Source organism: Vidua macroura, chromosome 2 (assembly GCF_024509145.1).
Source record: "Vidua macroura isolate BioBank_ID:100142 chromosome 2, ASM2450914v1, whole genome shotgun sequence".
Classification (NCBI taxonomy): Eukaryota; Metazoa; Chordata; class Aves; order Passeriformes; family Viduidae; genus Vidua; species Vidua macroura.
The window spans coordinates 92,841,147-92,865,275 of NC_071572.1; the positions used below are offsets into that span (position 1 = coordinate 92,841,147).

The 24,129-nt window shown below is 41.8% G+C and overlaps 1 protein-coding gene across 1 annotated transcript in view; it reads right to left on the reverse strand.

The window, feature by feature from the left end:
* FLT1 (fms related receptor tyrosine kinase 1) overlaps window positions 1-24,129 on the reverse strand; it is a 107,849-nt gene that overhangs the window by 22,395 nt on the left and 61,325 nt on the right. Inside the window, exons 13-17 of the mRNA XM_053971968.1 lie at window positions 17,899-18,189; window positions 12,947-13,093; window positions 10,971-11,102; window positions 5,915-6,021; window positions 2,520-2,658 (exon numbers count right to left, since the gene is read on the reverse strand). Coding sequence (XP_053827943.1) covers window positions 2,520-2,658; window positions 5,915-6,021; window positions 10,971-11,102; window positions 12,947-13,093; window positions 17,899-18,189 — 816 coding nt within the window. The remainder of the gene's footprint in view (window positions 1-2,519; window positions 2,659-5,914; window positions 6,022-10,970; window positions 11,103-12,946; window positions 13,094-17,898; window positions 18,190-24,129) is intronic.

A 24,129-nucleotide genomic window follows, 5' to 3' on the forward strand; every position in this document is an offset into this window, starting at 1 on the left:
GAGAAACGCGTGACAGCTCAGCTAACACAGTGTGTTATCGCCGACCACACTGACAGTGATTTATGGCACCAGCGGTTTTCTGCCTAATGAAAAGATGACATTTTATTCTCAGTGAGACTAATCTAAGCTGAATGTTAATTACCCTGACTTCAGTGATGCCCATATGAAATTTCCTGTAGTGTCTGTACCTCTTACAGACGAAGGGAGAGTCCTGTTATATAAGCATTGCATTACAGCCGTGGGCTGTGTGTATGCAAGTTTGTGAAACACACAGTAAAAGAGATGTGGGCTGAAAGGAGAGACTTCTTTGAAAAAATTATAATAAATATGTGTCCTGGAGGATAAGTAAGTGGGAAGAGAAAAACAGTCACATCAGATGCTGGAAGGGTTGCATTTCTAAGTAAAAATATTTTTTAAAAACCATAGAAGCACATTTTGTGCTTGTGAGACACTAATCCTCAGAGACTGCCAAGGTTACTCAAAGACTGAGCCAACTACCATGTAAGCAGGACTTGCACTGAGCTAATCTACCATACTGCACATACACAACTTCTTCAAGTCTGGTTCTCATTCATTGTCAGCATTCTTTATTTGTTTACACCAGTTCTTCCACTTTTAACTCATTCTCTGGTTATCGTTCGTCACCTCTGGACTCCAAACACTAACCCTGAAAGGCATGGGTTTTCCCTTGGTGTTTACATTCCATTTATATTTGTTTTTTTCCCAGTGGTCACATTGTCTGCACATCAGGCTCTTGGTCCATCGTTATAAGAAAATTGTCTGAAGATTGAAGTCACTCCAGCACAAGGTTCCAGCATTCCCAGGATTATGTATGACAATTATAAATCGAGATCAATGTATTTCAGCTGTGCTTATCCACATCTGGCCACCTTGTGTCTTCTGGCAGGCAAATTAAGTGTGGTCCTAATTTTGCACATGTTAACCAAGCTCTATCCCTGATACCCGGGAGACAGGAGGAATCTGTTACAGCTTCTAACTAAAATGAAAGGATTTTCTAGACCTTGCTGTAGGACAAATGTAATGCATGCCTGAAAGAACAAACAGCACTATAGCAACGAGGCTGAGCTTATCACTGACATTTTAATGTTGACCTTCTTGCTAAAATCTGTGTGGCTTCTGGATGGATTAATCAACTTCAAAATAAGATCCCTTTCCACCTTCCCTTCTCATCAGCCCCACACTAAGCTTAATAAAGAATGGTCCCAAACCCATGCCTTTTGCTGGGACATCTATTGGGGAACTGGCTATAGGTTTAAAGTTTTCAAGGGTATTTATTTATTTATGTGTGGACTTACATGTCACATTCTTGCTCTTTATGGTGCAATAACAGAATATTTATAAAACTGCAGCACAGAGGGAAAACAAGGAGATTGTGCTGGAAAAAAAGGGAGAGGGAGAAACGGGAAGGAGTGCAAGATGGATTATGAGGACCCATTTCTGCACAGGCTTTTTTCCAACTTTCCAGGTTGAAGAAAGGGAAGAAAACCATCGAATCATAGAATATCCTGAGTTGGAAGGGACTCACAAGGATGATCCTTGTGGATGATCCTGGCCCTGGACAGCACAATTCCCAGCAGCACACCATGTGCCTGTGACTATTGTCTAGATGCTTATTGAACTCTGTCAGGCTGGTGCTGTGACCTGAGGAGCCTGTTCCAGTGCCCAACCACCCTTTGGGTGAAGAACCTTTTTCTAATATCCAACCTAAACCTCCCCTGACACAACTTCAGGTCATTCCCTCAGGTCCTGTCACTGGCACCACAGAGAAGAGATCAGTGTCTGCCCTTCTCCTCCCCTCACGAGGAAGTTGTAACTGCAGTGAGGTCTCCTCTCTACTCCTCTTCTCCAGGCTGAACAGACCAAGTGACCTCAGCTGCTCCTCAAACAGCTTCCCCTCCAGACCCTTCACCATTATTATAGTGAATCACCAAAATTACAGTAAATGCCAAAGGTCAGGCTCCTGAGTCTAGAGAGAGAAACATCAAAGTTGTCAGTCTGATTTGGAATTCTTTGGTTGCTCTTTTTGTGTCATGGTTTAAGTAAATCAGTTTCCAAAATAGAGAATGCATCATTCTTGTCTATATTCTCCTTCTGTGGCCAGGTGACCAACTTAATAGATGAGGGAAAGGCTGTGGATGTTGTCTACCCAGACCTCAGTAAAGCCTTTGTCATTGTCTTCCACAGCTTTTTCCTGGAGTGAACAGGTAGATTATTCATGGTTGGACTTCATCTTAAGGGTCTTTTCCAGTCTGAATGATCTTGTGGTTCTATTTTCTCTTTCCTACATGAAGTCCAAATATACATGTCAAAAGCCAAGTAGACATGGTCAGCCAGTCCTAAAGGCTGTAACGCATTCACAGATCAGCACTCTCAGTGTGGAACAGATCACACCAAACCTCGCAGTACATTGTGCTGAGTGCCTAGAACACATCCAGCTCCTCTTTACCCATAGTTACAGATACAATCAATCCAAACTCTATGAACTACTCCAATATTACCTAGTTTTAGCCTTTCTCTTGCAATTTCCCACTTGCTGGCATCATAAGGTAGACGTTCACATTGCTCATCTAAGGGGACTTCATCAGGATCCATTATGATTGACAGGTAATGGTTGGTCTTCATTTCAGAGGAACGAGGCTAGAAAACAAAGAGATTGCAAAATGAAAAAGAGGATTAGAGTATCTGTCAGCATCTTCTTGTTTGGGTCAAGGGCTCCAAGTTAATTCTGTTCACAAGGCTGCGCGTTTCACTGCACACTGGATGGTTTGGTTAAGTTCCCTTTGGCTTTTCTATATATTGCAAGAGTTTTTATGTAAAAGAAACTCCTTCCTCTAGCTTTCCTCCCATCTGGACATACCAGTTTCTTCAATGAAATCCATGTGGGTCTCTATTAACATATGGTGTTATGACACAGGCCCTCTGCACAGTCAGGAGAAATACTTTCAGCAAGTGACTAAACACTGCTGATAAAAATAACTTTCCTTCATGATTGTGCAAAGTAAGAAGTGGCCACATGCAACAGATGGAGTTCTACTGCCAGTGTTTATTTGTTCCATATATCCCGCAAAGATAGGTCATATGTGGTTAGAAATTGTGCAAGACAAGTCGTCAGGACATTGGACATTGCACACTTAACAAAATGCTGACAAATTTATAGGATTTTTTATTTCTTTGATATAATTTCTGAAAAATTTGCTCAAACCATGTGAGTCTGGAGGAATTTATAAACAGCTGGACTCAAACACATAATTTAAACCATAAAATTTCAAATTAATTTGCCAGTTTAGTTTCTCCTGGGCAAATGGATTATCCACTTCATGTGAGAAATATAAAGAAAGATGAATCTGATCTGGAAGTTTCCTGCAATATATGTTCCTTCAAAGATCATCAAGATTTCCATTCTAATCCACTGGACTTTTCTTGGCACAGGAGTGTCTTTCTATAGAAAAGGTCTTATGTTTGCCATAATTTCCTGGCTATTAGTTGGAATTTATGGCAAATCTGCAGAACTGAACCTGAAGGTGTTACTTTTCCTAAACTTGTGGAAGTAGCACATGGACAAAGACATAGACATATCACAAACATACAGATATAACCACATATTCTCTTTTCTATTATTTGCTTCAACTGCGTCTCATGCTTTCAACTTTCCTCCCCTACAGCTTGGAAATATGTCCCTAATACCTGCATTTCTAGGCATGTTTTTTGAGAAGGATGTTCCCAGCAGTGCATGCCTTGATTACAAACAGAACTAGATTAAAATTACATTAATTAACAACTGCTGTTCTAGTTGCTTTTCATCTGCCCCAAACCCATAAAATTTCTCCCAAGAAGGCTGCATTGATGCCTGGGGAAAAGTCAGGAGGCTTAAAGCCTGGCTCCAAAGCATCCACTAAGTGTGGAAAGGACATGGATAAGTGGGATATGAGTAGAAACAGAAACCTGTGTGGTGGTCCAGAAAGGACATTTCTAGCTAGAGATGTGTGTACCAGAGTGCTCCTACCCATCAAATTAGAAGAGTTTTTAAGTGGATCCATCCCAGAAAAAGCAATAGGGGAGTGGAAAATTCAGGCAGTTTCCCACTGTTCTTTCTTCAGATGCACTTAATATCAAATTTTTGGCACAAACAGAGATTTGAAGCAACATTTTCAATGATGAAAAATTGTTAAGGATATAATCTGTCCCTGTGTGCATCACAGAGAGGTTTTAAGTAAATGCTCTTGGAGAGCATATTTTATTTCTGTTGTGGCAACATAATTTGTATATAAAATTTAATTCAGAGCTAATTCCAGACATAAATCTTTGAGAGTAAGGGTTTATAAGAGAAACACAGAGAAGACCATAAACATAGACTAACACTAGTTGGAAAGTTGCCTCAACATGTCATTTAGTTAAAGTCCCTTGTTCTACATGATATTTTTATTATCTGATGATATTTTTATTATCTTTTAACAATCTAACAAGTTTTGGTCACATAAAAAAATAAAAAAGATCTGCAACCCCTTGCTACACTTAAACCTTACTTTTTCCCAAGATTTGCAGTCACATTATGACTTGTTTCATCATTACTGTTGAGCATTCAGTAATGGTCCCTCTTGCCTTGTAATTTCCCTTACAGCTATGAAGTTTCTCCACAGCTTCAACTGACCTCTGCTTTCCTTTCCCCCCAAACTCCCACACATTTCTCCTTGCCAAAGTAGGAATACAGGCAGCGCGACACTGCCACACTGCCCTGATTTGCAGGTCTAGTGCTGCTTTCCCACCAGTCAATAACATTTCTTAGTACTCAGCCTAAGACACTGGCAGGCCTTAATGCAGGTTGAGATGACATGGTCTGTCAGGCTGCAGTGGATTTTCAGCAACCATCCCTCAGCCAGCTGGGACACACCCAGCTGTGGTGGCTGTGAGCAGATCCCTGTGGTGCTCTGCTGTGATACCCCTGGGCTGGTGGTGGTGTGAGAATGAGGACAGGGGGCACACCGCTATTTCTCAAGCTTATGTCTTGCAGTGCCCCAATACCTTCCCTCAAATCCATCTGCTCCTGCAGGTGACACTGAGATCCTCCTGCATGACTGAGGAGTTGTATTGTGTGCTCGGGAAATCTGCCATGGCATTAGCCTGCACACACCATACAATGCAGACAGGGTGCTGTCAGCAAAAATGGGTTTTAAACCATCACAGTCAGCCTTGGACAAGAAGGAGGGTCAGCTGCAGGGGCAGTTAAATTTATCATGTTGGTACACGATCAACTGCTCTAGAAGGTGCACCATCAAAACTCCTTCAGCAAACTATCACTTTGGAAGTGATGTAATTATACCAGACACTGTGCAAACCAGACCCCAGCACATTCTGTGAAGATCTGTCATTCCCACTCACTCAGATCTTCAAAGACATTAGGATGCCAAACTCCCACAGTTTTTATAAGGGAATGAGGATGCCTTTGGTGTGAGTCAGGCACCCAAGTTCTTGTGAGCCTCAGAGCCTTGTCCCCACCCGGGCTTTTCTTTCTGGCTTACTCATCCTCAGGCTTGCAAGTCACAGTTCTCCAGCATCCATCAACAGCCTGGTTATTTCACTAGGAACAAGGGTGAGCAGTATCAAAGCATCATAGAATCATAGGATATTCTGAGTCGGAAGGGACCCACAAGGATCATCAAAGCTCAATTCCTGGCCTTGCACAGGGCAGTCCCAAGAGTCATGCCATGTGCCTGAGAGGGTTGTCCAAACACTCCTTGAACTCTGGCAGACTTGGTGCTGTAAAAGTGAAACAGAATTTTTCTTTGGTAGACTCGGCAGTCCCAGCAGCCTGGGAAAAATTTTCTGACATGAGCAAAGGACTGCCAAGGAGAGGCAGGCAGGTACCACAGGGAGATAGATCCCTGTCTGTTCTTACCCTCTTCAGCTTGCGAATGAAGAGGGTCAACAGGAGCCAGAACAGCGTCGCAGCCACACAGGTACAGGTCAGAGTTATCAGTTCCAGGTTTGACCTCTCCGATTTGCCTGGGAAAATCAAGTGGGAAATACATTAGAAAATGACCTGCAAACCAAGGGAACTTCATGGGGGTTTTTTTGCCATTAAAATAAAATACCAGGAAGGACCAGCTCTTTTCAATGGGGTATTAATCTCTGTTTGGACTGGCTCACAGAGCCAAAAAAAAAAGGTCTCCTGCAGTCTCAGGAGAGGACAGAGCTGCACAGAGGGGATGACTCTGCTGGGCCTTTCCCACAGGCGGTACTGTGGTGTGAGAGCTGCTGCTAACATGCAGGAGAAGCTCCTGGGGGGGGGGGTGGGGGGTTTGTGCTGGTGTAGGCACCAGTGACTCCAAGTGTCACCCAGGGCACATTGCAGTGCTGCTGCTTGGGGTTTGCTGTCCAGGACCTGATGCCTTTCCTTATCCACTTCTCAGAGAGCTCTTCCCTGCTGGTAGCTGAGCCCTGCAGCCTGCACCTCCATCCCAGACATGCTGTAAACCCTCCAGCCCTCACCAAAGCCATCACTGGGGGTGACCTGGGGATTCTCTTGGAGACTCATGGTGCCGCCAGCAGAAGTCCATGAGCTCGTCTTCCCATGGCTTGGATGGATCTGATCTAGGGGCTCAGCTCATACACAGCATGGTACCAGGGTCTTGACCCTCATTCCCACTGGGCAGAAATCCAGGGCATATGGCCTAGAACTCCCTCCAATCCACTGCTCCCTTGGCAGGCTCTGTGCCCTCAGGTCTCCTTCCAATAACACCAGCACCACATGGCCAGGCTCCCTGAGGGAACACGGGACCCCCTTCTTTCCCAGCAGCACCCCACAGAACCAAGGTGGCAGGGAGCTGGGAGAGCTCTAGAAACCAGGGAACTGATTAAGCACAGAAAGGGAAAAACAAAACCAGCAACAACTGAAAAGAAAGCAGCATGAACATTAGAAATCTGGAAAGTATTAGAGCCCACTGATAAATCTTTAAAAATGCCAAAATAAAACCCATTTCAGACTGCTATTTAGGGATCTGTAAAATAGTTTCAGGGCAGTTTGTTTTGCAAATCCTGTGATCGCGTCAAAATCCTACACTTCCCACAAGATGTTTTCCATCTGATTGGTAGAAAATACAAAAAGAACCATCATATCTTGTCTCATATTCTGATATACCCTCTAGAGAAGGTAAATGAGAGGAGAAGGAGGAGTAATTCTGAACATGATTTCACAGTAGTTTTGTCAACTGCACTTGCAGAGTTTCAGAACCTGGCAGCTTGGTGTTACTCCTAACAAATGAAAAAGGTGTTAGTGTGTCTCACTGGTGAGTTTACTGGGTAACCCAGAGGGATTGCCCTGGTTTTAGACAAAAGGCTACAAAGCTTTGTTTAGAGGATGTGCTGCTTTATTAGCATAATGTCTTGTCTCCCTAAAAATCAGATAATCAGATTGTATTAATGCCCCATATCATATTTTGGAGCTTTGAGAATAAAGCTCATTGAGGAAAAACATGACTACAACTATGAATGGAGATACAATAGTCTCCAGAAATACCAAGAGAGTTCTCTTTTCACAAGTATTTTTTTTAAGTATTTGATTTAGATATAGAATATAGTGATAGCATAAATAATACAGCCTAATGCAGCTTGCCTACTCTCCGGCATCAGCATTTCCTTTTACATATGGATAGTCTCCACTTGCTTCTGGGCAGCACTCCTGCAGATGGCAGATAATAGTTTCTGATATCTATTCAGCAAAACCTGGAGGGGCTGAAGGTTCATTGGTTGCCACAGCTTCATAGGGCAGGACACGGAACACCCAGGAGGTACAGCCAGGCCTGGGGTGGAAGACAGCAACCCTCTAACCACTACAGCAGCTGCCCAGGAGCCAGCAAAGAGATGCAAAGGTGCTGTCTTTGAAATGTTGGAGCAAATGTAGGCAACCAGAAAGCATTTCTCCAGCTGGGCTGGGTTATCAAATGCCAGAGTCCTAGTCTTGCTGAAAGCCTTGAAGTCAGAGCTCTCTGAGTGTCTCTCAGCTGGGTAGAAAAAGGTTTAATTTGAGGCAGAACAGGCAGAAACACTCAGAAGAGGCCTTAGGATTAGCAGAGTTTGGTGAGGATTTAATCAGTACTAAATCCCTCTCTCTGCCTGGTAGCTGAAGATTTCAGGCATCCCCTTACACCTCCATCCCAGAGCTTTACTCACCCAGACATCTCATTAGACAAAGACTTTTCCCTGTGTGCAGCTCTGTCCCATCTGCTTGACTGCCCCAAGCAGCTGCCCCCTTTCTCCCCTGAGCCCCACCAAAAGCCCCCCTGCACCACCCCATGTCTGCAGGACTGCAGAGGGGTGAGGAGGCTGCCTCTTTGGTTCCCCAGCCAAGAGTAAGCAGAGAGATTGCTCTGACATGCCCACAGATGTGGCCCTTCTCCACAGAGAGCTCAGCAACCCCTGGTTCCAAACCAAACACAGCCCGCAATTATTTGTAAAAGGCCCTTTGATTCCACCATCCATTCATCCATCTTGGACACAAAAATAACACATTGTTTTATCTGTGAGTATAAGAATGTTTTTTCAGAGGAAATAAAGAGAGCAGACAGTTTCCTTCCTGACTCATTCACAAACTACTTTTTGAATTTGCTAAACATGGCCATCGTCATGAGGCACTGCTCTGTTTCCTTTGATCTGCAGCCCCGTGTTCCAAGAGTCCCAGGACAGAGGCAAGGCTTTGGTGCTCACAGCAGCAGGCACAGGGCCTGTGTTTCTCAGAGAGACAAGAAAGTGGCAAAACTTAGAGAAAGCCACACATTCAAGCTCTGATCTTGTCCCTCCAGGCTCAGGAATGAGGTGGGAGGCTGCTATTTCCTGGGAGAGGGACACTTGCTCCAGAGCAGTGTAGGAATAAGTAAAAAAACCTCTAGTGACATCCTTTCATGTAGTAGGAAAAGAGTGGAAAGACATTTTCCTTGATTGTAGTAGATAAGACAAACTGTCTCTCTTTTCATCATCCAGTCTCAAAGCCATAAATTTTAATGTGGTAATCTTCATCTCCTGCTCCCATAGAAGTCGTACAAGAACATTGTTCCTGGTCCCTCAGGACACGTAACCACAGAAGAAACCTTCCTGGCTGCTCTCTTTCCTCTCCTCTGGACTAGGATATATGACTTCCTAGAAGCCCTCTGACAGAATGCTTGCGGTTGTAATAAACAGCCAAGCTTCAATTACGCTAAAAATCAATACAATAATGAATTACATTGTCCAGGACTATGAATTAGTAGGATGATTTGGACAGCAAGCAGCTGGCACAATGTTACAGCAGCTGTAAAAGCCTTAGTATTATCAAGGCACTTAGAGGGAGGTGATTCTGCCTCTCTACTCTACAGTTTTGAGACCCCACCTGGAGTGCTGTATCCACCTCTGGGGCCTCCAACATAAGAATGTTGTGATCTTCTGGAGCGAGTCCAGAGGAAGGCCACAAAGATGAGCAGAGGGCTGAAGCACCTCTCCTTTGAACAGATTGAGACAGCTGGAATTGTTCAGCCTGGAGAGGAGAAGGCTCCAGGGAGATCATCTGGCAGCCTTCCATTACTTAAAGGGGGTCTAATAGGGAGCTGGAAAGTCACTTCTTCCAAGGGCATGGAGAGATACGACAAGGGAGAATGCTTTCACACTGAAAGAAGACAGGTTTCGATTAGATATTAGGAAGCAATTTTTTACTCTGAGCATGATGAGGCCCTGGCACAGGTTTCCCAGGGAAGTCCTGGGTGCCGCATCCCTGGAAGTGTTCATGGATGAGTTGGAGTGGGCTTTGAGAAACCCGGTTTGGTGGAGGTGTTCCTGCCTTCCACTAGACCAGGCTGGAGCTAGAGGATATTTAATGATCCTTCCAACCCAGACCATTCTATGATTCTATAATTATTCATAAGGGGATAGGTGTTTTACCTGCTTAATTTCACCAGTTAGTCCAGCCCACACGTGCATATACTTATCCCTGACCTTTTAAAGCAAAAACATCATTGTATCACCACTATTAACTCAGACTGCTAACACACTCATGGCAAAAAATCAATACTGGTTGTAAGTGTCTTGTGCTGCAGGATGCTACAAATACTGAGAAGTATTCAGACACATTTAACAATTATATGAAAATATCCACAAACATATAATCTCTGCCTAAGAGGCCTGGTTATGGTCAAATTGTGTTCTGTAAGGAGCAACTAAATGCATCTAGGACTACTTACTTAACACCAGGTCAGTAAAATAGATTATGTCAAATTTAATACATGCACAACACTGACCTATATGGAGAATGTCAACCTATTTCTCTAATCTCATAATTCATGAGCCAAAAGGGTACTCAGTGAAATTGAAAGGTCACTTAATAAACTTTATTTTTATTCAATGTATAATTAATTTATTTCACTACCACAGGCATGAGTCGAGATTGTTAGAAAGCAGAACAATGCTGGACATTTAAATTATTAGCATGATAACTCAAGTAATGGTTACAGAAATAACTAAATCAAACTACTTCCTTGTAGTAGTACCTTTGCATATGTAGCTATTGCTAGGCTAAAATCTTCCAGTCTGATTTGGCAGTTCACTTTACACTGAAAAATAAACAAATGAGAATATCCCAGGCCTCTAATTTCTATGGAATTAACCTGAAATGGGAAAATGTGTGGGTAGGAGAGTGCTACTTACTCTGTTTTCTGTTTGTTTTGATGATACTAAATTTACATTTGTCTTCTACCCTGACCTGATCTTTATTGAGTTGAAGCAATTCTTCTTTTTAGGTCAGTGTAAACACACTCTGAGTTAGCATTTCCTGCTGGGCTTCCTTTCCAACCTGGTATGCTTCCCTTGCTAGGACTTCCTTCAAATTGCTTCAGAGATTACCAGAGGAGTCCCAGGTCATAGCCCTGCCCTTCCAGCCTAAGAACATCACTCTGGAAGGTTTGCTCTTCCCATTTAGTGTGGTGCTTTACCTTGTACCGTGACATACGCCGCACTCTCCACGGACCCTTTCAAGTTGGTGGCTATACACTGGTAAAGTCCTTCATCCTCCTCTTTTACTCTTTCAATAAACAGCATTCGGCTTCCAGGCCCTAAAATTATTCCTGTGAAATGAAATATTTTGCAATGAGAGGGAGCCAGGATATAAACAAAACTTGGCCCTTGTGTAATAGTATCTGCTTCAAGTTCTTCTCAAAAGAAATCTGAGCCATAGACTGCACGGCCCAATGCTGTTTGCAGGAAAGCCAAATACACTTGGACACCTTGTGAGTCTCTTGGAAATCAGTGTTTACAAAGCACTTGTGTAAGTCAAAAAGCTCAGCCTAAGGGAATAATATTGGAAGTACTTGGTACTGTTTATGATGATAGCACTGTGCCTATGCTTTCATCCAGATGAGCACTTTAGTATGTCTGCAGCTTTTGGAAAAAGGATAATCTGATTACTGCACTTACAGGCCCAGGTCTGTCCCAGAAGCAGCTCAAGCTTAAAGCCCTTCCAAAAACCATTCAGACTGTCCCTATGGGCAGCAGATTTGCTCCAAATCTCACCTGCCCATGTAGCATGGAACGATGGGCTCCTCCGCAAAGGGGCTCCAGATAGTGCAAAGAGAATGCCCATGAGGTGTATCCTAAAGCATAGGAGTTACCTGAAGTTTTAAACATCTTGTTTATTCCAGATAGGTCAACCCAGAAGACAGCCTCGACAATATTCCAAGAAGCAAGGAAGAGGCAGGGAGCAGATTTGGCCTTAGGACTGCTGCTGAGGCACCTTCTAGCCAGGAAATGTGCAGTCAAGTACACACTTGTGTTTGGCTCCATCAGAACCACAGTCCCATGAAAATGTATTCCCGTCATCTATTTCAGGCACCTAACTGAAGTGCTCTGACCTACCCTCTGGAGACATCTCCCTGGCTCCCAATTGTATCTGTTGCGTTACACCCAAGTTAGACACATAATGTTCATTTTGGAAGATAGTGTTATTAATGCACACTGCAGCAATGTGATCACTGTAAAGCTTTATGGAATCTGTCTCTAGATTAATCTTAGTGCCTGGGCTGCAAGTCTGCACAGGCTTATAATTCAGTTGGAGAAATCCTCAGAATTTTTTCCAGTTGTTTTTATTCATGCTATAGTAATTCCCAATAATTCAGGACACAATCATAGCTACAAACTTTCCAAAATGTTCTGTAGAAGACTACATCTTACGTTCAAGTTCCTATGGACCAGACCTCCTTGAACATCTTTGCTGAGTGTTTTAACACTATTTCATTGTGTGCTTCTGAACCAAATGTGCATGAATTCCCATGAGAAAGGTTTTGCCTTTTCCTCCATCATTCATTTCCATTTGAAATATCCAAGGAACACTTCCATGACCATGGTGCCAGCAGCTGGACATGTAGCCTTAGCTGATCTTTGAAGCCACATTCCAGAAACATCAGTAAACAGCTCCCAAAGTTTTCCTGTTGTTGCAACATGCCACCTGGGAAGCTGTTCCTTTCTGTTGCATGAGACATGGATTCCTCTGCCGCTCGTAGATGCATTTGGATTTTGGACACCCCAGACATGGATTTAGTCTCCTGGATAGTTTTTTACTCATGAACAGACTTTGAGTGCCTGACCACAGACTCCTGCTGGTACTTCCATACCTGCTGGCCAAGACACCTGATCCTTGGCCTCCCTCTATAACAAATGGAGGGAAATATGTTTCTCTGGAGATTACTCTTTTAAGATGAAAAATGTTTCACTGATTCCATAAAGACCTGTTGTGTCTGGATCTCCAGCCTGGCTCATGTTTTGGAGTGAGACAGAATTACCTGGAGCACCTGGATTTCTGCCTGCCTTCCTTACATCTAGGTGCTGGGCCAATGACTCTGCAAATGGCTACCTAAGGCAGATGGGTAAATAAAAAGCCTGCTGTAAGAGGTAGGTGAGTACACAAAGCTCTCACCTGGTTCTTGCTGTATTTCCTCATGGTTTTTAAACCAGGATATCTGGGGCTCAGGAATACCACGAGCCTGGCACTCCAACATGGCGGAGTTACTGGCGTTCACTGTCTGATCCGTAAGCTGCCGCAGCAGGGCTGGTGCCTCTTGAGCTATAAGACAAAACAACACCTTTGTTTTACATTCTTGTAATGGTGGGGATTTAATTATCTCCCCTACACTCATTTTACTGGTGTTAGAGGTTGCTATGGCTCTTCTACCAAGCTCATTTTTCACTGATTTTATTTACTGTTCTGCTTAGCTCAGGAGGGTTTGGTGTGTGCAGAGAACTCCCATTACTCAGCAATAGCATGCTATGGTGACCCAGTGATGACAGTGTTCAAAAGATTTTCTCAATTCTATGACCAATCATGTTTGTTTATATCGAAAGCAATGACTTTCTATGAAAGCTCAGTGTTTCATCATCAAAAGAAACAAAGTGTGACACCAAAGATTTGAAGAATCATCAGAACATCCTTGTAGCAGAGAATCTCTGTGTCACTGATAGCACTTTGCAGCTCTGGACACCGTGATATCCATGAATATGACCTTGATAATTTACTTCTTTTAAAGAGTACAGTTACAAATCATATTCGGTAATCTCACATAATCAAAAACCAGTAATCATGAGCACAGAAGCATTGTACCAAAGCCTTCATAAATTATTCCACTTCTGCATTTCACATATTTGGCTGAACATAACCAGGCCTGGCCAAACCACACTACAGCATTTCAAAAACACACTACAAACATCATGTTAAAGTCATCTCTGAAAGAAACAAAACAAACTCATGATTAATTCAACCCTTTGCCACTCCTTCCCTCATTTCATACAGTGCCAAAGGCTGTTCTAACAAAGGTCAAGATATTTACAACGTTTAAGCACATTATATGGCAACATCTTTCATTCACATTTGCAACTCTCAGATAATTATTTTTGGTATTTTGGTCCATTTAAAGTAGTCACAGAGAATTCAGGGAGCTCCTGAGCAGTGTCACAGGTGGAAATACTTTGCAGACTCCCTCAAATACTCTCAGACTCCCTCTCCAATTATTTGCAATCTTTCCCTTCCAGAACACTGCCAGAATCAGCAATTACTAACATGGTAATACACAGATTCCAAATATGAAACAAAACAAAACCAAAAAAAAAGCAGAAACCAACTATTTGCAAATATTTTCTTTCAAGCTGCAACAGATACCAATACACCAAGTTCAGTATCAGCTGAATTTCTGATATTCTGTGTTTGGAAGATTGTTCTTTATCCTTACAGAAAAACTGGCCATCAGACATTTCCATCTTTATAATTATTCTGTTACCAGCCATAAATAAAAACTCTCCAGAAATATTAAACCCCTATGTACCACCAACTTTTTCAGTGTTCATGAGCCCCACAGCACTAAAAACACCTTTAAAGTGGGCTATCTTTGCAATGCCCTTACCCCTTGAAATTAATTCCAACATAGTCATGACTGTGCAATGACTATGGCTTTTGGGCTTTTCTGAGCTGCAAGCCAGTAATTTTTACAGGCAATGATATTTGTTGTTTACAGCCTGGTAGACAATTTTTTCTCTTTTTCCAAACAGCATTGTTTATGAGAGGCACTGTAAATTCTTCATCACACACCTACACAATGGCATAGTCAACTATATTTGCCTTGCAGCCAAGAGCACTGCCCTCTTCTCCTCAATAGCTCACCTCAATTTTTGTTCAGTTCTCATTTTTCACAACACTATGAACAGGCACAGTCTGAGGCGTGTCCACATACACGTGATGAGAAGAACTCGATATTTCTCAGCAGTCCCTGACAGACACCCCAGCCCAGACATCCAAAATGAAGGCGGACAAGATGACACAACAAAGGCAAATCACACGTTCTGTGAGTTGTGATTAATTTTAATTTGTTTATAGCCATACACTAAAGATGGGATTTCATATTAAGAAAAACTTTTTTGCTTAAAACTTAAGTCATCATTCACATACTTTCAATAATTTCTCTGCTACAATCAGCTGATTTTTCAAGGACTTGGTCAACCTGAGGATTATTCTCTTTTGCAAACCACCTGTTTTCTCCCATTTATTTTTGCAGTGAAGCCAAGGGGGACAGTTTCCAATGTCCTATTCTGCTCACTCCAAAGCTGAGGGGCTAGCCTGGCCACCAGCACAGTGTGGGGCTCCGCTCCCAGGGCAGCTCCCCAAACGTGACCCCAGCCTTCATGCTTGCCCACAAATGCTGCCTTGATGGCCAAACTCTGCTCTCAGTTACTCTGAGGAACTTCATTGTAGGCAGAATTTGGTCCAGGGGAGTGACAGGGGGGTCGCAGAGGGGAGAAGAGGACACTGGTATCAGAGTATTTGTCTGACCTGGGGTGGTAGGGACGGGAAATTTGCATTTTTAAAAGCAAACAAAGGGAAAAAATTACAATTTGTTAATTTTTGGATTTACATTTGCATTCCATCCATTTTTGCCCTTTGTTAGGATTATGTTGTCTGTTCACTTATTTTTTATTAATCAGTACAAAAATATAAATACAAGCTTTATTTTAAACACTTAAAAAAAAAAAGAAAAAATATAATTCACACCTTTCTCCCTAAATAATATATTACACAACAGAAGGCAGAGAAACTCCCCAAACCCATGAGATTCTCCAGTCATCCAAGGACAACAAAAGTGACATCAGTAGTTTTTATCCTGCCACCAAGAACTGCTTTCCTCAAAGGTTTCCAGTGAACTTTCTCTGTGCCCTCCAACACGGACATCCACATTGGGATGTTAGGACATCCTTGCACAGCGTGGCCCTCTGAGTGCTGGTCGAGCCCAGGCTGGTGGGACCTCCACTCAGCAGTGACATACATCATTGCAATGCACAACAACTTCACAGAAGAGCAGTCTAATTGACACATCTCCTTTTTTTTTTTTTTTTTTTTTTTTTGACCCAAACTCATATTGCCTGGCAACTGGCTGCTACAAATCATCGTGCTTTGGCTCCCAAGGCCATGGAAAATTCATAATGTCCTGTCATCACCGCCCACCTCACCATCAAATGTCTTCCCACAAAATACCCTAGGAAAAAAGGGGATTCTGTATTGTAGTTCTTCTGAAGAATTGCAAATGCTAAAGAGTGAGCTTGCTCCATTTTTAAGCAGTAGCCAACTACTTCACTTGCATTTTAGGCATGTTTTAGGAAAAAAAGAGAGCCTGATCCCTTTGCAAGAACACATTGTTTCTGGAAGCCATCATGCTAATAATGAACAAAAGAGTAACTGTATACAAGCAGGCTATAGGTGACATTTCAAGATATAAATGATTATTCTTTTCTTTACTCTGACAACTTCCAGGTTATCAATTGTTTTCTAAGCATTTTAGGCTCCATGAAACTGGCATTATGGGGAAATGCTATTGTTTACCCTTTCACACTTGACAAAAGCAATTCCCACGTGAAAGGCAAGTTTAGCCGTGGGACAGGGTCTCAATACCTAAAGGAGGAAATAGTCTGGTGAGTTCCCAAGCGCAAGAAACTGTCATGTTGTCACCCTCTATTTTAAAAGCACAGCCACTTTGTTCCTGTGCTGTAGCTATTTTGGTCATTGTGGTCTGTTTTGTTATGGCTTATGTAAATGCTATATAAGTGATCAATCATAAATGAAACCAAAAAATAATAAAAGCTATGTAATTGTAAAAAAATAAAGTTATCAGATCTATTAAAAATAGTAACTTTTTCCTTACACAGAACTTATAGCACACAGAAACATCTCATAGCAAAATCATGACAAAGGAAAAGGGGAAATGCTCACAAGGAATTCTTAGGTTGCCCTTAATTGTCCTTCAGCAGTTTTGCTGGTTCTTAATCCCCATAATAAATCCAATTGTCATTTGCATACCAAAAGCAATGAATATTTTTAATGGCTTCAATTTTGAATTTGTATTTTAAAAATGTATTAACTAACTGTGCTGGCTAAAACCTTGTCAGTCATGTTAGTGTAACATTCCTCATTTAATAAAATAATTACAACATTACAAACTCCTGAATCTTCAGGCCAGAAGCAACACTCACACTTTTATCAGTAGTTTTTACATTAGTGCAGAACTGACTTTAAAAATTGACCAACACAACAACTGGAAGTCTACCTGGATTTATTTGGAGAAACATGGTTCATGTCTGTCAGTTGTAAAATCATCATTATTATAAATGATCTGATAGGTCTGTGCATTATATCAACATTTTTATTTCTTCCCTGCATACTTCTTTTAGAAGATACTTTTTTAAGATTAATGTACTTTAGTGTAGAAAATAATTTCAAATAAATAAGTATTAGAACTTGCTCAGCAGGTAATATTTATAAGTCCATCAAGATCAGATTAAAATAAAAAATATGTAGTCCAGTCAATCTCAAACTGAATTGTGCTCATTCTGCACATTCAAGTTAGCTTATTAAATGTCCATTGTTGACTGAAAACAGCAGTTTTTAAAGTTAATCAGTTTATTCAGCTTTGACACTTTTGATGAGGCTGATATCAAAGCGGAAGAAAAGATTGATCCAAAGTTTTCCTTTTTGCTCAGTAGGAGACAGCAAGAGAAAAAATAACGGCATGTAAAATGTAGCACGGGGGATCTTCCAAACCCCAGCTTCCACGTGCCTTTTCAAAGCAGAAAACACCCGTCTGAACTCAACTGGAAGCTCACGCGTTAGGATTTTGTTTGCTATTCCTCCTATTTCCAACCCATGGGGAAATGAGCACCACCTCAGGGCTTGAAAGGTAGCAACAGTAATACAAAAATCAAGATGATATGAGACATCTCTTACTGTTTAATGAGTCCTTTAATGTTTTACATTGCTTTGTGTTGTACAATCATTCCTTGTGCTTTTATATTTGAGGATCCGAGAGTAAACAGCCTTTTTGTTGCAGTGCTCACCTCTGATTGTAACGTCTTTCTTTTGAAGCACTTCTTTCCCCGTGTATATGTTCCTTGCTCGGCAGGCATAGGTGCCTGAGTGTGCCAGGGAAACGTTTTTGATGGTCAGAGTGAGGGTGATGGAGTACTCCCTGTTGTGAGACTTCTTTGCTTTCGTTTGATTGTTGACTGTCCTAGGTAAAATCCAAGCAATGTCTTTGTACAGGAATTTGTTGGCCGAACAGGACAATACCAAATTCTCTCCTTCAATGGGCATTTTTTCCAAACTAATATGGAATCCACTTGGTACATCTGTCAAAAGTCAAGAACACTTTTTAGTTTATATGAAACTAATGAGCCAAAATTAACACAGCATATATTTCCCCCTTTATCAGGAAGCCTTTGAACTAATCAATGTCATTGTCTTCCTGCTCAGGTGTGTAATCTTTCACACACTCAGCTCCAGCTATTCTTACAATTTTTCTTGGAGCTATGATACACTTGGCCTCAGACATCAGTTAGTGTAAACTGAGCTGTTCTTGGAAATAATGAGTTTGTATAAATGTTATGCCAAGTTATGACAGACTGGGGCAAGGTACCAAAAGCAGAATTATTTAAAGACAACACAGAGGGACTATGAAAAAGGAGAAATATTCTGATCACAGCTTCAGCTTGTGAACTGTATAAGAGAAAAGGAATCTCAAGAGGGCAGTATAAAAATACCGCATTTCATCACTTGCTTGGTTGTACTGTTTTCTTATGATCCACAAGTATTCAGACAAATTATGTCTATTTCTTAAAAATGCTTCTAGTCCTGAGAAATTACAACATCTGTGATCACATGCCTGAGATTTCCCTTGGAGCAGAGGTGTTCACCCTCCCTGCATTTAAAGCCTACCACCCACCCAAGAGGTAAGCAGAAGCAGTACCCACTGTCCTGGGTACCCGGCTGTGTGTGGGCAGCACTAGGATGAAGGTATTTTGTTTAGGTGGCTTGGCATTATCACAGATGAAAAATATTTTCACCTGAGAGAAGCCAAAGATCATTGCACTAACAATTTACTAAGTGTAGACATGGGTTAAGTTTGCATTTCATAGCAGATGGTTCAGGCAGGAGTATTTTAGCCACCAATGTAGAAAGCCCTACTTGAATAGGTCCTGTTTGCAGTTTTTTGTAATGTCACTTGCAACTTCCTCCACCTGGAGAGTGGTGCAAAGCTGTGGTGGTGTCAGCTGCCTCCCAGCTGCCTCCACCTGGGGCTCATCCCTCCAGTGAGGCGCTTACACCGCTGACCTCAGTGAAAGTAGAAGTTCCTGAGAGAAAGCACTTCCAAGTTTTGCTCCTAGAATGCAGCCTCTATTGGTTTATTTGTAGCCAATATTCTGATAAAGTCATTTCCTTCTTCTTGGTCAAGTGACATAGACTGTGGCCATTTTCAATTGTTCTTTCATTACTAATTGCTACGGCACTTGGCCGTAAACTTGACTTGAAATCCTAAGAATGGCTTCTTCTTTCATAAGGGAGAATTATACCTTCTTTTCTTGTTTCTCAGATCATGAACAGCTTGACACTGACTTCCATTCAGTTCATTCTTACCGGTGTTGCTTCAGGTTTAATGTCATTTCAGCAGGAATGTGTAAAGTGAACTCAAGTGAATAATATCCCACATATTTTTTCATTAACCTCTCTCACTGACTGACCAATCAATCAGAAAGCTTCTCCCTAAATCCTCACATTGCAAACTGACCTGCCTTATCTTCCAGGGGACCATGAGCATAACCTGCTCACTGCTCTCTGCCTACTGGAAGCCTGGCATCAGTTGTTCCCCTTAACATCCTCTTTTCCACATCTAGTCCTGAGTTAAACAGAGGGTAAATGAGCTCCTGCTAGTCCTGGATTGAAATTTCTCCTGACAATAGATGCTTCCCAGGGAGAGGCCTGATTTCTGCTGGTTGAACTCATTGTGCCCCTGCAGTGGGAGCAAAGTGTGTGCCTGTCATCAACTGTAGTTCAGGGGTGCAGTCCAAAGATCAACCTAGTGGAGGCAGTGACACTAAAATATTAGACTGGGTATTAAAGCCTAGGGGTTAAATTGTTCTACTTACATTCCATTGGGATACCACTTTTCTCTCTCTGGCAAAAAAAGCTACAAGGAAACCTTCAAATTCCATGAACTCATCTCTGAGTGACAACCATCAGGATCCATCAGGACTGATACGTAAGAGTGTGTGGTGTCAGATTCTAATCTTAATTAAGAACATGTTGACTGGAAGTGTTATTAAAATGAAACACTTCCATGGATGGAAAACATAATATTTAGCCTCAGCTGCCAAAATGGAGACATCTACTTGAACATAGATGTTTTGTGTTCTGTATGTGGACAAACGTTTACAGTCCATGGGGTGACACAGGCTTCTCCAGAGGGCAGTGCAAACCATCCCTTTAAGATGGGTCAAATTCCAGAGATCCTGGTCCGTCACACTTAATTATGAAGAGATCCTACATGATCAGCTTAAGCTTAGGTACCTAACTGTAAGATTAAAGTTAGATTACATGAATCCTATACTTGATTTTGTTAAAAAGCATTAAATTCAGACACACTTAAAAACAATCAGATGGCTAACATTTTGAATATGGATAAGTACTTGGAAGAACGAAGATGCTGCATCTTACTCACAGTACATTTCAAATTGTTCTGATGTGTGTTGGGAAAGCCAGGTATTGGCTAGGAATAGTGGTAATTTTTCCTTTTGAAGATGCCAGTAATCAGTAAAAGCTATGAAGAGCCAAGCAAAACTCTTAAGATGAAACTAAAGATCCCTGGGGACTGAGGCAAATGAACTATTTTTAGCTTAAAAGGATAGCATGCCAACAGAATAATACAGTTACAACTACTTTTATGTTGTCAGGTCTGGAGCTCTTCCTCAGTGTGCCTTCAGTGAAGACTATTTTCTGAATAAATCTAGGAACAGAAGCAAAATGCACAGGATTCCAAAAGAATCATTTGTTTAAAGGCTATGAGCCTTCTAATATATGACACCTATCTCACCAATTGTTACAGGCTCAGGCTAGCTAAATAACATGGCTGGGAATAATGTAAAAGGGTTTTATTTACTTTAGTGATTTGAAGCTTCCTGTGGAAATAGCTCCCAGGTTTCCTGATGGAAGATTTTGTTTATCTTTGCCAAGCACCATCAGGAATCTCAAAATAAAATGCGCTTAGTGACATTGGGAAACCAGGGAGATAAGGCAGAGCTGTTCCTGTTTCACCCTCTGTAATTGCAAACACACCCATAGGCCTGCTGTGTGCCAGCAAAACAGCCCAAAATATAGGGAAAGGGGCAGGCTGGAGGAAAGGGTGCTAATACAATTAAATATGGCATAAAGGTGTTGTTACAGAGACTGCTTCCATACCAGTGAGCAGGAGAGCTTTCAGAAATCACCTTTCTACATTGCTTTTATGTAAGTTTCACAGCTACTTTTGGGTCTTAAACAATGATTTGCTTTTAGACTTAAGACAATTACAATACACCAAAAATGTCCTTTATTTGACAGAAGCCATTGGAATACTACTCCAAAGTCCATGGTCTTTGTGTCATACACCCTCAGGCACAGTGTATAAAATCATGTATACTACTCTCAAACTTCCTAGGAAAAGATAGGCAGATTTCACTTTAGGCCCAGAAATAATGATATTTACAGTAACTAAAGAAAGTGCTTGTTCTTCCTAGGTTCTCTCTGTTGACACTAATTTCCTTATGTTCACCTTTCCCTAAAGGAGTGGAACTTGTCAACTCCAAACTAGGGCTGCTGGGTCATGTTCTGCCTTCCACCACCTTCCTAATGGTTTCTGCCTACAAAAAAAGAGACCTTTCACAGCACTGCCTCCACTTTACTGGAACATGTGCAATTTCTCTTCCCCAGGACAAGGGCTGAGGGAGATTGTCTTCAAGCAAAGGGATCTCCCTGTTCAGAACAGTCTTTGTCTGCATCTGCTCTTTAGTGTAATTTTTGGCGTGTCCCTTTTACAGAGGGCAGCAGCTCTTTTTCCTACAAGGAATCATCCTCTCCTGCTTAGACACTTCTCTTACTTTTAATACTTTTTTGTGCTCAGGCTGACTTCAAATGGCGCCAGCAGACTCAACAACATAAGATAAACTAGCCCTAAGCTGTCACACAAACCCTGAAGTATTGGTTTTGGATTCATCAGAAGGAAATACTTTTCAGTGTCCTGTTCACATCCATCAGCATGTAAAGCTCTCAGGTTTTTACTCCCTCAGTGCATTTTCAAGCACATTCTGGACATGTTTGTTTCTTGATGTGAAACACAGGCTGTACCAAGCCACAGCAGTTTGGTCTCAGCCTGATGGAGGAGAATTATGGTGAGTATAACTGATTTTTGTAGGGACCAAACAACAGTATTGTTTATACTGCTTTCAATCAATGCAAGTGAGTGTCAGAGGATGATCAGGACTTTCCATGTCATGCAACTGAAGTGCTCAGTTCCAGGAACTCATAGGACAAATGCATTTCAACTCCACTACCCTATAAAGAATGTTTACCAATAGTCAAGATGTTAAGAAATTCCAAGACATAATAAAGCTGACACTCCTCTTTCTGAGCACCAGAAAATATAAGATTCTTCAAAGGGAAGTCATAACATTCTTCATGTTCTCGTGCCAGCTTTAGTAACAAGGAGAAGGATTTCCTACCATCTTTGTTTAAGATCTGAGAATGCTAGGTCTAAATAGGAAAACTACATCCTTCATGCCACTGCATTAAAATACTTGAAACCACCTTCAAAACTTTGAAAGTTTCAAAACTTTGAAAGGGAGATTGGATACAGTGAATGGGGTCCATCAAAGTACAGCTTCATTTGGTTTCAGGATCTTCCATGTCATATTGTGAAAACTGAGGAGTAAGAGTTAAAGAAGGCCAAATTCAGCATCTTGCACATTGAAAGAGCAGCACTCTCAGTGAATGATTCTCAGTGACTTCTCAAAGTTTCATGTGAAGTACCCACACAAAGATGAAACTTTCATTGGCATGTTAATTTATGGAGAACTATGTGGTGTTCAGCTTTCTGTCCAAACACACACGATGTGAGGATAGGGATGAAAGCAAAACTGAGAGTGGGGACAAGAGTCATCTTCAAGGTGGCAAATGTTCTTGTCACTTCCATTAATAGAACATGGAGACATCTTTCTTGTTTCTGTACTTTAACAAACAACCTGCCTATGTGTCACTTATCTGTTTATACTTCTCATGCTTCATACCAATTTTCTGTATTTATAGATAAGTGGAACTTTCTAAATGTGAAAGTGTGTTATGACATGGAGCTTTAACAGCTATAGACACCCACAAACGAAGTCTGCCAGGTGAAACTATACAAGAAGCACAACAGTGGATACCTAAAAAAGAAATGGCAAGTGCTTGCAGTAGTGCCCATCTGCTGGCGTGACAGGGAGTTATGCTGCCTTCTGGTAGCTAAGGCCTGAAATGTTGGTGAGACAGTGCCACAACTTGTCAAGAGCACTGACTACTACTCATTGCTACTCTTCTGTGTGGGCAGGAGTGATACCGCAAGCTGGATGGAAGCCAGATGAAATCTGGGCAGATTCAAGGAAGACTACAAAATCCTGGAGGTGCCAGGTATTGATGCCTAAGCTATCTTTTCTTCTCTTTTACCAGTTACAGGAAAGGGCACTCTCCTGGAAGCACAAAACCAGTTCATCTGGGTCAACAGATCTACACAGCTGGGGACCAGCTCTGTGGAAAGGGACCTGTGGTTGACAACAAGCTCAGCATGAATGGAAAGGATGTTGCTGTGATAAATAAAAGTCAACAGGCTGCTGGGTTGTAACAGCAAGGGCATCAGGCATCACCAGCAGAGATAAAGAAGTCATTACACTCTACTCAGAACTTGTCAGGCCATTTCCAGAATACTGCATTCGGTTTGGGTCCCCTCTATACAAAACAGATGTGGAAAGTCTGGAAAGGGTCCAGAGGTGCCACAAAGATGATCAAAGGACTGGAAAGTCTGCTGTATGTGGAGAGGCTGAGAGAATTGGGTTTGTTCAGCCTTGAGGAAAGGCTTAGGGGAGACTTTATCAACGTGTTCCAGTATTTAGAGGGTGGCTACAAAGAACCTGGAGACTCCTATTTTACAAGGAGACACATGGAAAATATGAGGGGTAGTGGGTACAAGTTACTCCTGGGGAAATTCTGATTGGGCACCAAAAGAAATTTTT